The sequence below is a fragment of the Cebidichthys violaceus genome, unplaced genomic scaffold (genome assembly GCF_023349555.1).
Source record: "Cebidichthys violaceus isolate CVI_PGR_0920_01 unplaced genomic scaffold, fCebVio1.0.p SCAF_16, whole genome shotgun sequence".
NCBI lineage: Eukaryota > Metazoa > Chordata > Actinopteri > Perciformes > Stichaeidae > Cebidichthys > Cebidichthys violaceus.
In genome coordinates this window covers 7316828-7331843 of record NW_027176329.1, presented here as the reverse complement: position 1 = coordinate 7331843, position 15016 = coordinate 7316828, and the positions used below count along the sequence as shown (strand labels likewise).

At 41.9% G+C, this 15016-nt stretch overlaps 1 protein-coding gene across 4 annotated transcripts in view; it reads left to right on the top strand.

Annotated features, from left to right (window-relative positions):
• Positions 1 to 15016, top strand: part of col16a1 (collagen, type XVI, alpha 1) — a 65305-nt gene that overhangs the window by 26238 nt on the left and 24051 nt on the right. For 2 of the 4 annotated variants that reach the window (XM_068710961.1, XM_068710963.1), the window contains exons 9-39: positions 976 to 1008; positions 3710 to 3745; positions 3880 to 3915; positions 4299 to 4331; positions 4477 to 4521; positions 5048 to 5086; positions 5231 to 5293; positions 6263 to 6304; positions 6406 to 6501; positions 7018 to 7056; positions 7289 to 7333; positions 7451 to 7486; positions 7580 to 7702; positions 8422 to 8457; positions 8909 to 8944; positions 9215 to 9343; positions 9591 to 9635; positions 9997 to 10032; positions 10121 to 10174; positions 10628 to 10678; positions 10765 to 10902; positions 11692 to 11727; positions 12186 to 12293; positions 12685 to 12807; positions 12935 to 12988; positions 13096 to 13137; positions 13800 to 13835; positions 13917 to 13970; positions 14078 to 14146; positions 14248 to 14301; positions 14722 to 14748. In XM_068710961.1, coding sequence (XP_068567062.1) covers positions 976 to 1008; positions 3710 to 3745; positions 3880 to 3915; positions 4299 to 4331; positions 4477 to 4521; positions 5048 to 5086; positions 5231 to 5293; positions 6263 to 6304; positions 6406 to 6501; positions 7018 to 7056; positions 7289 to 7333; positions 7451 to 7486; positions 7580 to 7702; positions 8422 to 8457; positions 8909 to 8944; positions 9215 to 9343; positions 9591 to 9635; positions 9997 to 10032; positions 10121 to 10174; positions 10628 to 10678; positions 10765 to 10902; positions 11692 to 11727; positions 12186 to 12293; positions 12685 to 12807; positions 12935 to 12988; positions 13096 to 13137; positions 13800 to 13835; positions 13917 to 13970; positions 14078 to 14146; positions 14248 to 14301; positions 14722 to 14748 — 1794 coding nt within the window. The remainder of the gene's footprint in view (positions 1 to 975; positions 1009 to 3709; positions 3746 to 3879; positions 3916 to 4298; positions 4332 to 4476; positions 4522 to 5047; positions 5087 to 5230; positions 5294 to 6262; positions 6305 to 6405; positions 6502 to 7017; positions 7057 to 7288; positions 7334 to 7450; positions 7487 to 7579; positions 7703 to 8421; positions 8458 to 8908; positions 8945 to 9214; positions 9344 to 9590; positions 9636 to 9996; positions 10033 to 10120; positions 10175 to 10627; positions 10679 to 10764; positions 10903 to 11691; positions 11728 to 12185; positions 12294 to 12684; positions 12808 to 12934; positions 12989 to 13095; positions 13138 to 13799; positions 13836 to 13916; positions 13971 to 14077; positions 14147 to 14247; positions 14302 to 14721; positions 14749 to 15016) is intronic. The other 2 variants (XM_068710962.1, XM_068710964.1) reach the window with 2 other exon arrangements.

Below are 15016 nucleotides of genomic sequence, written 5' to 3'. Positions count from 1 at the left end.
CAGGCTTCTTTGTATTTTATTCCCCAGTCTCAGCGTGTTTCTACTTGACTTTTATGTTGAAGTCCAAAACCAGCTGTAAAATGTCTTCTCCCTTCTTCCCTTTGCTGAAACTCGTCCTTATTTCCACTCTTCCTAGCTTGCCTTCTTGAACAAATTGTTTCCGTTCAGCTTTCCAGTCCTTCCTCCATGTTTCTTGTCATCGACTTTTGTTTTTTGCCTGATTTGTAACTGTGCACAGCAGGGTCCATCTCTTCATTTGCCTCTGTGCTCATGGGGTACTGTACTTCTCTTTTTCTCTCTGCTTATCCTCTTTCATGTCTTTTTTCACTCAGAATGACTGTTAATGACCCGTGTAACAATCCAAGATGACCCTTATTTCTCCTTTCTTTGTTGTGTATCTGATGCAATGAATTGTAATGACAACCAGGTTTAAAGGCTTTGGCGTAGGCAAACTGTTGTTTCCTGTTGCATGTGGAGTGCATACTCCACATGCAACAGGAAACAACAGTTTGCCTACGCCAAAGCCATTCCTGAGAACATCTTCAATAGTTTTAGTCACTATGAACTGCAGCAGAGCCAGTGACTTTAAAGAGAAACTATATGCTCAAAGGTTTGAAAATAATTTTGAAAATTTAGATTCATTTCTTGATACAAATTGGGCAAGAGATAGGGCTGAAACCAGAACTAGGTTACGGTGCTGTGAAAATGGGGAAAACCAGACTGAATAACATGTCTGTGAATGCTCCTCAAAGCTATTGGATTTAGCATGTCTGAATATGATTTGAGCGAGTTTTGGCCGTGATACTGTCGGCATTAGTGTCTAAACATAGACAGACACCAATTTTGGACCAATGTAAAGCCAACAATTGTAGTAGTAATGAGGTCATGTTCAGATATAATGTGAAAGGAAAAAGGCCTGATGTTTTCTTTCTTTTTTTCCCCCCTTTCTTTCATTCTTTTTCTATTTACTAACAGGAGATTTTTGCATCAAAGGATCTGGCAGAGAAAGTAAGCCTCACAATTCTAATTAAAATACACACGCATGCATGTACGCACACACACACACACACACACACACACACACACACACACACACTCACTTGATTTTATAGTATTGAATTCCTAATGCAACTTGTTTGACAGCATAGTGGTTCAAATCACAGTTGCCTTAAAGCAAGCCTCGATCTCCTAGAGTCCAAACACATGCATGTACATTTGAATTGGATCCTCAAAAAGTATGTAGTGTCCAGGAAGAATATGGGTTGATAAACTTATTTTCTGCTGAAATGGAACACCTTTATGCGTGATGTGCATGGGGACAAAATAAATGCTATATATCTCTATTTCCTCTCCCTCCCTCCTCACACGTATACAGCTTGCTGAGTGACCGAGGACTGATTTACACTTCATTATGCGCCGAGCATCAGTCGGGAGTTGCTGCTGCCTATTAATTTTATCATTCACCTACAATAGACATGTTCTGTTCACAAATAGAATACAAAACTCCAGACGCTTCATTATGTTGCTCCTGTGTGTGCTTACTAATGCAGCTGCCCACCTCCCCTGACTTCCTAAATGTAGGTTATTACCTGGGTTGGAGAACTCAGCCTGCTTTGCCACTGGGAAAGAAACAAAAGTTACTTTTCTTCTGTTCTGTGAATATGGTCAAATTACACAGTAGAGAGTTTTTCCTAGGGTAAAAATAGGCACAAAGGAATCCATTAATAGTACAACCTGCTAATATGTACTGCAACACAAAAACCTACAAATATAACCTAGCAGGCCCGTGTATTAATGGGATAATGGTAATAAACGGTCTGAATAAGGGGTAGATTTGGCTTCTGCTGCACAATCCTAAAGCTCAGTGAGAAACCAATTTTCATCACACTGTTCATGTCTTGCTGCTTCAGCTATTCCTCTATAGCTTGTTCCTGCTACTTAAGTGGCTTCATGGTTATGTGAGTCAAAAGGCTCACCAGGAATCTATTAACTCAAAGGGATTTTCCAAAGATAAAATTCCAGCATTTATTTTCTGTCTTTTGCCATTAGTCAGAGTAAGCAATGCTTTTGACAAAGTGACCCTTAAACCCAAATAAAATAGTTTGTACATATATTGAAACGTACATCCCAGGCAAGTAGTAATATATGTTTATGCTGCAATGCAGTTTGTATTAGAGTGCTGGGTGTTGCCCTTGATCTGTCAAGTCCTGGCAGCTAGAGAGACAAATGCGAAGAAAAAAATTAGCCCATTGGGATGTTTAATACCAAAAAAACGAGACTCAATGACAGGATTTTGGTGCCAAAATTAATTCGTCTTTTGAGATATTTATGCTAATAAATGAACATAGATTCTGGCATGCATGATGTAGAATTACCACCTGTGTATTGGGATGTTGGATGTCAAAAAGTGAGCCTATTTATTTGGATGTAATAATTGATATGGGACTACGGACTAGGAAAACGAAACCTTGTACCTGGGTGCCAATTTTAAAGACTGAAACACTTAAGGGTCCACTAGTCAATATTGATATATTACCAATGGATAAAATGGCTATGTGTTGCATGATAAAGATTGTTTGTGGTGCGTGAGGTGATTTAGATGCAAAAATTCTGGAGAGAGAGAGAGAGAGAGAGAGAGAGAGAGAGAGAGAGAGAGAGAGAGAGAGAGAGAGAGAGAGAGAGAGAGAGAGAGAGAGAGAGAGAGAGAGAGAGAGAGAGGTTGTTTTTTTTTACAGTGTAAACACAAACAACAAAACCCTATGGATATATCAACTTAATATGCAGTGAGCATGGTGTGTATGATCTTCAGAGATCCACATTTCTGCTCTTTTAATTGAGAGTAATAAAGACGGCATAATGTGCTTGGCTGCAAGGATATGTTAATGCCATTTCATAATGCACAGCGAAAGTGTTCTACCCTTTTGCAACAATCTGACATTTCCATTCCAAAGCTGAATGTAGATAATAAACAATAAAGGCAAGGCTGCTGAGGTTTTAAGTGGAACTATATCAGGACTTGACTAAGCCCGCAGCCAGACAAGAGCTCGGAAAGAGTGACTCGTCATTGCAGCCGGTCGAGCCAGCCATTGATGGATTTGTAGCTCGTAGGAGGGATGGTGGTGGGGGGGGAGGGAGGAGAAGAGGGAGAATTACACATTGTCTCTGTGCTGTTACTACCACCCTGTCATCATCTCAGCGAGCTCACAGTCACTGCTTCAATATATGCAAACTTTCTGGGGTTTGAAAGCATGACTCCCAGAAACACTGTCCAGCTTTAACTACTCGCTTCTGCCAAAAGAAAAATGCTTTGGTTATTTACAACGGTTGTCCTTATTTGGTATGTGTTTGAGTGTGTGTGCCCTCCTGTGAGGAGCAGCTGGTCTCCTCACTCCTGTGCTGTGGGAATCGGACATTCCTATTGATCTCCGTCTCCCATGGGAGCTGGCTGTGTGTTTTCTGAGTGTATGTCTATGTGTTTGTGAGTGTGTGTGCCCGCTCACCCTAACTCCCGTCCTTTTTTTAGCTGTGCACTGTAGCAGCTCAGGGTTCAGCACACTTTTGTTTTGTGTAACAGTGTCACCAGCTGGCGACTACACAAACTACAACCCATTTTACTTCCTTCACAAACTTTTACTCAGCCACGCAACACGTCCGGGGAATATCCAACACAGTATAATAATTATCTCTCTCTGTGTCTATCTGCCTGTAGTGTGCTGGTTGTTTACTCCTGAATAGGGAAGAAAATGTAAGGATCACTGATCTTTACTTTCACCTCTTTCCAATCGAACATGTTAGAAGGAGACCACTGCGGAGTGTGTAACTGTGTGTGTGTGTGTGTGTGTGTGTGTGTGTGTGTGTGTGTGTGTGTGTGTATTGCAGGTAGTTGATGGGTTTAAAGGGGAAAAAGGGGACAGGGTGAGTATGAAAGACAAAATGCATACAGACACACAACTCTGCGTGTGTGTGTGTGTGTGTGTGTGTGTGTGTGTGTGTGTGTGTGTGTGTGTGTGTGTGTGTGTGTGTGTGTGTGTGTGTGTGTGTGTGTGTGTGTGTGCGTGCGTGTGCGTCGTCAGACTAATATCAGCGGAATGTGTGATGTCATCACATGTGCTCAGACATGCCTTGTAATGAGCATTGATTCCTATCTCTACACACACACACTTTGATGTCCTTGTAGTCTAATATAATGCTGGCTTGGGACCAATCCACCACCGAGCTGATATGCATTCTCCACTCGCTGATTTTGTTCCTGACCCACAAGCAATCGTTCTCCTTTTCTGCCTCCCTCTTCATCTTAGGGTGATGGCTGTTCTGGCTCCCATTCAGGTCCAGTGAGTAACTTTTCCATTGCCTCTCACTATCGCACTGTGCCTCGTTTTTGCAGAAAAGCATTGTTTTATTTTTTTGGCATGCAGCACAGTATGAACAAAAAGTGATCTGCAATAATACATGCCAACTAAGTGTCTCTAACCTCAGTGCACAGAGGGACCCAAGGGCCAGAAGGGAGAGAGAGGCGAGCTGGTGAGTGCCAATCTTCTGCCACAGGTTACACAATCACATCCCACTGCCTTCAGACCTCGCCAACCCTTCAGCTGTTTATTCAAAATTCTCATTTTCAAGCATCAGGTCCCAAAATCAATGTAGAGGGAATTAGTGTGTGCCGAGACTTTGGGTGTCCATGAATGTGTTCATGCAGGTCTCTGTGAGCGTGTTCATGTATATGTCTCTAAGTATCCGTTTGATGTGTCTGATTCAAGTATATGCATCTGTATGTACCTGCATGCCCATGTTTCTCTCTGTGTGTGTGTGTGTGTGTGTGTGTGTGTGTGTGTGTGTGTGCGTGTGCGTGTGCGTGTGTGTGTGCGAGTTGAGCATACGGGTCCTGCTGGTAGTTGATACGGGTTGCTGACTGGTCACTGTATTGTTTGCTATGCCCCAGTGGTGTGTGTGTGTGTGTGTGTGTGTGTGTGTGTGTGTGTGTGTGTGTGATGTCTCTTTAGAGTATGGTCATTGATCTGGGCCTTGTTTCCATTCCTCCTCTCCACAGGCACTGCCTGCCAACTGGGACGAAGTAGCAGGATACAAGGTGAAAGGTTTAAGAAACCTTCAGTGATGAATAATGAAGATTCGACCTCTCGATGTTCATCTAATTAACATCTAACCTCTTAATATTTAAAGTTGCCTCTGTTGTATGTTTCTCACCTTTTTTTTTTACTCTGTCTCTGTCTAGGGAGAAAAGGGTCAGAAGGGAGATATTGGTACACAGGGTCTCACAGGCACCCCAGGGAAGAATGTAGGTTTTCATTTTTTTGAATGTATTTAAATGACAATCAATGAAGGCATGAGATTTGCTTTGAGGTTAAGTCAAACTGTCATTTGGAAATCTATATTTTCATTTAAACAAATGCTAAAGAGAGCATGCACTCATAAACGCACTAATACAGCTACACTCACACATACACACACACATGCACTTACAAGGCCCACGATTATCAGACTAAGAGCGGATATTCAGTAAACTTATATGGTATTACTCTTTAAGCTAAGACTCCCATTGATATCCGCTCTCTCCCCTCCACTCTCCCATGGCGTTAAGTCGGGCTGTTAATGCCTGTTAGATTAGGCTAGAGCAACAAAGCTTGCACAATCAATGCTGCCTCATTGACTGTGCTGTTCATCTCCCACACAGGCAGGCACCTATTCAGGAAGACTTAAACCTTTTAATCTTCCCTGTTCAGCGCAGTGATCCAGTAGACGCATGGAAAGTTTTGAAGAACAAATTACAACGTGTGTGTGTGTTCTTGAGATATGCTGCTGGTTTTCTGCATCAGACACACACACACACACACACACACACACACACACACACACACACACACACACATATTTAGCTGTTCACCAGGCTACGTGCTTGTTATGGACAGATGGATCTGGTTGAGGATAGATTTTCTTAAGCCTGCCAGCCATCTGACATTGTGAATATGAATGTGCTTGTTGATGTGACTAGAATCAGGCAGCCAGAACATATTGCATATGCACCGCGGAAGACAATGCATCTTACAGACTCTACGATTCTCTTTCTAATTCCAATCGTAAAATGTCAAACGAATGAGGCAAACCAACAGGTGTCTTTAACAATTCATGAAAACATTTTGGAGATGGATTTCTGTAGAGCTTGCTTTATTATTCTGAGCTATCACTGATGATGTCACTGACCATAATGACGCTATCACTTCCCTCTCTGTCTGTCACCATTTCTTAGGGTCGAGGGTCCATCTGTGTAGTCGGCCCCAAGGGACAGAAGGTCTGCCTGCATTAAGTCCGCGAGTTTCTACCATCAATCTACCTGTCACATACATCCAGTTCAGTGGATTTAATAGAGCTGTGTGCATTTTGTTTTCCCAGGGTACCCCAGGGTTGGTGGGTCCCGAGGGGTTGGCTGGGGAGCCAGGGAAGACCGGATTTCCAGGCCCACCGGGAGTTGGAAAGCCAGGCCTACCAGTACGTGTGTTTTTTGCTGCGACTAGCAGCTCTATAGCTCGGTTGGTCAGTCGGTCCACAAAAATAACCCCAGGAAGCAGGAATTTGGCATCGGGGGTCAAGTGGTTGTGAGGTTGTGTGTGCGTGGTTGTGAGGAAATGTACTTATGACTTCTGGTGACTAGTAGTTCTTTTGATTACCAATGTTGATGCACTTATTGTAAGTCGCTTTGGATAAAAGCGTCTGCTAAATGACTGTAATGTAATGTAATGTAATGCGTGAACTCATGAACGTCCGTGGTCGCAGCTATTGCAAATCCACACTTTTTGTTTTTTATTTAAAGAACTTAAATAGAGGAGGAAATAAAGAAACGTATATGCACCTATTGGATGGTGTAACCCATTATCTTATTATCCTTACACTCATCTTAGCTTGACTTTTATTAGTTTAAATTAGCATTCATTGACCATGACAGAAGTCTGAAAGCGTCTTAAAAACAGCTTTTGAAAAGACTTATGTACTTTTACTTCCTGTCAGGGCCCTCCTGGAGAACCGGCTCGTGCAAAGGGAGACAAGGTAGGTTCACAATTCGGCACACGACAAATGATATTGTAAAAGCCCCAATATATAATCCATTTAATTTATTTGCCACTGATCTAGACAAACATATTAACATTTTCACTCCATTTTATGTTTTCCCTTTGGGCTTAGACTTAGACAAGTTAAAAACAAAAATACTTTTTATGGATAGTTTTCAGTTTACGTGTAACAATAATCTGAAGACAAATGCTGTGATTTGTGTTAACAGGGAGATACAGGACCTCAGGGAGATGATGGATTGCCAGGAGATCCAGTGAGAGACTCTTAAACATTGATTGATATTCAGCAATGTCTGCATGGGCTTCCAATATACAGTATTCTAACTGAGCTGATACATCAGTGTTTGACTGGGAATCTGCTGTTTTCATAGGGACCAAGAGGACCAACAGGGTTTAAAGGAGAGAAGGTATCTTTAAACATTGCCTTTAATCTCTTAATCTACATGCCTGTGTGCTCTCTTATCCACATATTGTGACTTTGACTCATGTTCAATCATCAGGGTGATGCATGTGAAGTGTGCCCCGTGCTGCCTGCAGACATGGGTAACACAGTGGCTCTGCAAGGGAAGTCAGGCTCTAAAGGAGAGCCTGGATTACCAGGGATAGGAGAGAGAGGACTGCCTGTAAGTACAAAAGTTTGAATGTATACAGTAATGTCAAACTGTTATGTATTCTGTACTTGCCCTGAGTGTTCAGTTTAACATTTTTATGATCTTGCTCCGTGTTTTATTAGAGAGTCGTAGACACAGTCTGAGCTGTGGCTGACGATTGAACCTTGAGCACTTTTATTTTATTTTCCTTATCACTCTGAGGGAAGGTATGGCGTTTATTTCTAGCTTGGGGTTGTATTTGCCCTTGTAATTCTCACAGCAGCTCAAAGAGAGAAAGCGTGATATGCTGTCAAAAGTGTGTTCTCGCAGGCAATGGTCATTTTGTTAATGCAATCTAAGAACATCTATTTTTTTTCTTCTTTCCAGTGAGGGTGGACTGTGCATTGTGTTTCTCTTTCTGTTCATTCTACATCTTCCCACTTACCCCAGCAGGTGAAATGGGGAATGATTTGTGTGGAGGTGGGGCGGGGAATGGGGGGTAATATAAATCTAGAGCCTTATGAGATTCTCTGTGCAACGATTTCCAATAATGCCAGCATCCATCTGTCATACCTGGTTAGGGCAGAGAGAGAAGGATGTAGAGCAACACAGAGAGAGAGAGAGAGAGAGAGAGAGAGAGAGAGAGAGAGAGAGAGAGAGAGAGGTTTTTTTTTTTTTGACCTCACTGCATCAAAGTTGAACTTACAATACTTTTGGCTCATCCCTGCTCCTCTTTCCCTTGTTTTTACCAGGGGCTTCTGGGTACAGATGGCAAAGCAGGACAGAAGGTATAAAGCTCCCCGCTCATTCATTTACAGCTTATGGTTCATTCATATTCTGTGGAAGCGTGACCTATACACACTCATCTGCATGCCGACACATTTAGATATGCTAACATCAGCAGTGCAGAAGGCTCCCTCCTAAAGCAGATGCAAGCAAACTAGCTGAACTAAACTCCACATAGAGACACCAAAGTTCACTCGCAGACATTCAGTACTGCTGCAAATGGCCACCATAGTGAGTCTATACCCACATGTGCATGAATGCCAACCCGATCCAGTCCACGCACCCACACCTACCCACTCACACATTACTGATATACTCCAACATCTGCCTAATTGCACCACTGTATGCTTCCAATGCCATGTCGAGACACGGCATCTCAAAGCGAACACATTCATCAGAGTGAGCTCTGACTACTTTGCCATTTTTAATGTCTATTTTTGTATGTGTTGGCAGGGCGAACCAGGATCAGATGGCTTCAAAGGAGCAAAGGTCAGGTTTTATTTGGCTTGATGTGAAACAATTTCTTCTTTAGATAACTTTATTCAGCTGTCAGCTAGATAAAGTACCCTAATTAATGAACTTCACAGTGTATGTCTTGCTAAAGCTGTACGTATCATTTTTCATGTAGCATCCTGTCTTGGAGCACCAGAAAATGTCTAACTATGTTAATTTAGTTTGTTTTTATTTAAATGAGTCTTGATGTGGATAATTAAATGGAGACAATCTCTGATCCTCCTCCAATCTGCCCACATGCTTTAGGGAGAGCCGTGTTCTGTGTGCCCAACTCTCGGAGAGTTACCCCCGAACCTCGTCCCCGGTGTCCAGACCCAAACCCTGCAGCAGAAGGGAGAGAAAGGAGAGCCTGGGATTGGACAAAGAGGAGAACAAGTAAGTCTGTTTGACGTAGAATTAATGTTATTCTAGTAAACTCATAAAAACAACCAAGACAAAAAAAAAATGTATCTTGTTATTGAAAGGAAACAATGAAATAAACTGTAAAACACATGGTAGAGGAAAACTGATTGGGTAATGATTTTTGTGATTTTGTTACTGCCAGTTTGTTTGCTTGCATATGTGAGCAGTTATGAGCACCTTCATTAAAATGATGTATCGTTCAATTTTGTCTGCTCCACAGGGAGAGCCTGGAAATGTAGGATCACCTGGCCTTGGAGGAGAAAAGGTAAGTGATGTAACATGAAAAGAAACAGACTGAGAGTGGGTGACCTCAATAGTAGACTAGGCTTACATAAGGGGAACTCACTCAGTGGGATGCTGAATGGGGCTCATAATAGACTTCATGAGGAAGATAATCACAGCAGTGTGCTAATTTTAGGGCCATACATGAAACTGGCAGCCAAAGGGATTTTACTCAGCAGGGAACTTATTAGTGAAAGCTTAGGTAGTGAAAACCCAAAATCTTTTGACATAGCTGCCTGCAGGGTGCACCTTCCTATGAATTGTGAATTACCAACTTAAAAGTCCCATCCATTTTTATCAATTGGTCAAATTCATTTTTAATTTTTTTTTTCACTTGTCTGCAGGGTAGCGCAGGCAGCAAAGGAGCTGATGGTAAGACGGTAAGTTCAGATTCAGTTCTTCGAAACAGAATGTCTTGCATCACATTCTGATTCAGTGATGTAAAATGAATTATTTTCCTTGTGACAGGGAAAGCCTGGACCAAGAGGAAACAGTGGAAAGGATGGACAGAGAGGCTCAAAGGTAAGAGGGCGGTGACAAGCTTTTACTGTGAAGCAGGATCTTCGATGCTCAGGGACGATGCACATCGCTCAACATCATTGTAGCTGTGCCAGTGTTAGCCAAAAGGCTAAACCTCAACCGTAACCAGACGTTAAATTAGGCATTTAAACACAAAACATCAAAAAATAGAACCAGGGAAGGCTTGTATATTAATATATACGAAGTAGTTATTGTTTTGTCAATAACTACTTCAGTACTTAATCACATAATTACATGCCATATTTCTAGATGCTAATAGCTAATTACACACTCTTGAACTGAAAGGAGAGTTGGGGTATTGAATATTTTTCCACATTACTTTTGCGACTTGTGCACAAGCCTCTCACTATTACGTTTAGAAACCCATTTGTATGTGCACATTTTTCAGTTTATCTCATTATGTTGCATTTCATTATTATATGTATATCTTGACAGGGAGAGCAAGGGCTGCCAGGTCTTGGTCTTCCCGGCCTCAAGGGTGAGAAGGTAAGTGTAGACGTATTAATGCATTTTGCGCCCTTTAGCTTTATTGTCATGCAAACTAACTCTCCGGACTCCCTGCCCTTTGATAGGGTGAGTGTGGTCAATGCCAGCCAGCCGAGGTTGGTAGTGGACCAGCGGGCATAAAAATGCCTGATGGAGCAAGAGTGGGCGAACAAGGTGTTCCAGGTCCACCCGGACCTCCAGGACTCGGAGCTGATGGCAAACAGGTACGACTGCTTTGTAAGAAAGATGTGGATAGCACAACACAAAGAGAAACACACAGTAGTGAATAGTCGGATGAGAAAAGGATAGGGACTCTGAAGACTTTCTTGGTCGTTCCTTCAACAGTCAGTTTAATGCTCTCTCCGCTCCTAAAGCCAAGAACAAAAAAGGGACTCTTTATTCCCCGCCCCATATATTATTGTATATATTGCTGTATTGCTACCATTTGTTTTATTTTGATTTATGTTATTGCATATTATGTTATTTTGCATTTTATTGTTTATTATGTTCATGGCTGTGTATTTGCTCTTTTAAAAACTGAATGAAACAAAGCAACTCGACTGAATGGACATGGAACAGTATTGTAGTGTTTTGATAGAATCCTTTAACAGTTAAATTCAGCTGTAGAAGTCTTGCAAACACCACCAGAGACTGAATGATCCTTTTTTAATCTGAATTAATGACAGACATTTGGGCATATCAATTCCACAAAACCAGCTTCTTGTCATCCTATTTCCCACCCAGTGCGAATCAACCAAGAAACTTATTGTACAAAAAGGATATGCAGGGATTCTCCTCTTACCGCGGAATTGTTATTTAGTGAAATGAATCTCTGTCTGCTTCTCTCATACCTCCCAATTACATGGCATGTGCCTCTGCGGTTAGCTCTATTTCAACAATTATTTTTATCTGAATGGATAAAGGCTTGTACGATACTTTCAGATGACAGCACTTTTGCATGTGTATCATATATCTGCGTGCATTTGAACATCACCTTCTATTTGCTTACACAGGGCCCACCAGGTCTTGCTGGTGCAAAAGGAGAAAAGGTAAGTTTCTTACATATACATATATATATATATTAACTAATTTGACATCTATTGGGACAAAGGGTGTCTGCAGGAAAGTCACCCCAAATGGTATGGCCTAATATTCCCCAGGGAGCCCAGGCACTGTGCTTTATTTCAGGTCACCAAGTCTGTCTCTGTCACTTTACCCCAAAAAACTGGGAAATAAATCTGCCACCAATGGAGACAGTCTAATTTGAATTACCTTGAAGCTCTCCCACATTCACTTTGCCTGGACTTCAAAGCAGATTCAGACAAACAGAGGATTTTCAGAGGTCTGTCTTTGACTTTTAAATAAAAAAACAAAAATGACAACCAGACAATTATAATAAGACGTAAGTTTGATGTCAAATTAATTTTTGAATATTTTATATTAAGCAGTATTTAATAGTTTACTTGCTAGCATGGGCCCTCTTATGATCATATTTCAATATAACTAGGGTGAAGAAGGCGATCAAGGAGATAAAGGACTCGACGGAGCTCCTGGATCCCCAGGACTGCCTGGAGAACCTGGTCGGGACGGACTAATGGGCTTGAAGGGAGCGAAGGTACCTGAACTCAGATCTGAAGTCAGATCAACTTTGCTGCGCCTTAGTCGCATCTGCTGACTGATTTTATAACTAACATAGCATCAATTGTAAATTACTTCCAGTATAAAAAGTAGCAGCCATGTTTTCTGCATAGCATACGATAGAGTATAGAGATCCACAGGTATCTGGGTCTGTTTTGACTTTGAATTAATTCAGCTTTTGTCTCTCCATCCTTGGAGACGTCAAATATCAAGTGATATCTTTGATACCACTTTCACACTTTTGGACCAATGATGGTTTTTAATTGGGTAAATGAACATTGATTGTCTAAATAGAGGACCTATCCGTTTTGAATTTCATTTTATTTTTCCAAAAGGTTCCTGGATCATGATTTGTTGTGTTTTCTCAGGGCGACGCTTGTACCAGCTGTCCTTCTACAGCCACTGTAGTGGGTGATGGTGTAGCTGTGCAAGGCCCCAAAGGAGAGAGAGGAGACCCTGGTGCCACAGGGGAAGGGAAGCCTGGCAAAAATGTTAGGGAGCTGTTTATTCATTTATTCACAATGTAGATATTATGTGTATATATTCTTGTGTGGGTGTACTTCTGGCTTTCTGTGCTAGGAAAATTGTTGATTATAATCTTACTTGTTTTCTCTTTAGGGAAAACCAGGCTTACCAGGTGTACAGGGGCCTTCTGGTCCCAAAGGAAGCAAGGTGTGAATGTCTATTTATTGTATTATCATGTCTATAAATACATGCAAAGGATTGTGTCTAATCATATATCACATATTCTAATCTGTGTTGTCTTGTGCTCCCTGTAGGGTGAAGTTGGAGTTGCAGGAGTTGGCCTTCCAGGACCACAAGTAAGACTGATGTGTCCACATCTGGAGTTTTATGTCGAGCTGATGAAGCTCTGTCATACAAAGTATACTCACAGCTCCGAGGTGGATGTGGTCCTGCTGTGATCTCAGTAATGAACACCATATCCAAGATAGTGGTGCTTTCCTGTCTCTTAGAACTAAAAATGCATTCATGAGGTTGTAAATAACTATCTAAAGACAACCAGAGGCTGTTCTCTCTGAAGTCATTTGATTTATTGTGGAATCTTTAATCTTTTTTTGACATAGGGAAGCTGGTCCTTCCCTACTACTTACATAGTACTACTTTTGTAACTTACTAGTTACATAAGTTAACTTAACTTAACCAACATTGACTTGGCTTCACAGAGGACACGAACAGCAGTCTCCTGGGTGAAAGTCTTTCTTTGACCTATCAATCCATCCCGACCTCTCCTTACATGGACAGAGTTGATGGACAGCCAGAGCAGTTGTTCAGGGAGTATACTATGGCCAAGGATGGGTTTACAAAAGCCTGGTGTGTCTCATACAGATGCTTGTGCTTTTGTATCAGATGCAGAGGCGCGTGACAAAGTGTCTGTGTTTGACGACCTAATGAGACCGAGCTGCCTCAGACCACCTAAACCTCCTGCCTTTTTTATGTTTTATGTTTTTGATTTTTGTCATAGGGTGAAGAGGGACCAAGAGGGCTCCCAGGACTTGTAGTAAGTTAATCTCATATTTCTCAAGTCCAACTTATCTACACTCCATTTCATATTTTGGTTTAATATGTGTGTTTTGTAAAGGGACCTCCTGGAGCCAGAGGATTGACTGGACCTGTTGGCCCTGCAGGGGACAAGGTAGTATAAAATAGAGAGGTGGAAGCCCAACTTATTGTTGCAATACCTCCTCTTTTTTTTTTTTTCCAGACAATGAAACCATGAGATACTGAGTTTTCTCTTTATAGGCCTCCAAAGGAGAAGCTGGGCCTCCAGGACCACGTGGGCCTGAGGGCATTGGAATAGCAGGCCCCCCGGTACGACATTAATACACCTTTTGCATATTCATATCGGCATACAATGAATGTCATGCTGTTATATTGTCAAACACTGTTTCCTATTTACTTTCTTCACCCAGGGTAGAGATGCAATCCCTGGGTCTAAAGGAGTGCCAGGGGCTGATGGCAGACCTGTAAGCTGTCTTATTCCTTTAATGTCTGTTTTTCATTTGCATGTTTTTGTACATATGCATCAACAATTTGAAGAGATGTTTTTATTTATTTTATTTTAGTAGAAAACTTGAGTTTTTGCATCAGTGTTAGCGTCTGTTCAGAGTTTTTTTTAATTTTCTTTGAGCTTCTTTGGGAATTGTCCTTGATTTAGGCATCATTTGTAACCAAGGATGTCTGCCTCGATCCATAACAGAGGCAATGTCTGCTTCCATCTCATCCTCTGTCCCCTGATCTACACTCAGCTCACTGCCCCGTGAGCCTTCTTCTGCAACAACAAAGCAAGAGTAACTAAGTGCTTGTGTGTGTGTGTGTGTGTGTGTGTGTGTGTGTGTGTGTGTGTGTGTGTGTGTGTGTATGTGTGCTGTCCCCTTCTCTTGCAGGGACTTGATGGAGCTAAGGGGGACAAGGTAAGTCTACCGTTTTGTTTGGATGAAGGGATCTGGAGGGGTTTGAATATAAGGGGGTAGAACAGATGGTAATCACAAGAGATGGTTCCCCTCATCTCACACACACACACACACACACACACACACACACACACACATACATGCTCTCACACGCACGCCTGCCTCGAGCCACAGATAGAGTAGCAGCGAAGGTGACGAGTGTACTGTTGCTGGCAGACAAGAGGAGTTTCGGGGCCTTAAGAGAGAAAGTGTGTGAGACTATTAATTA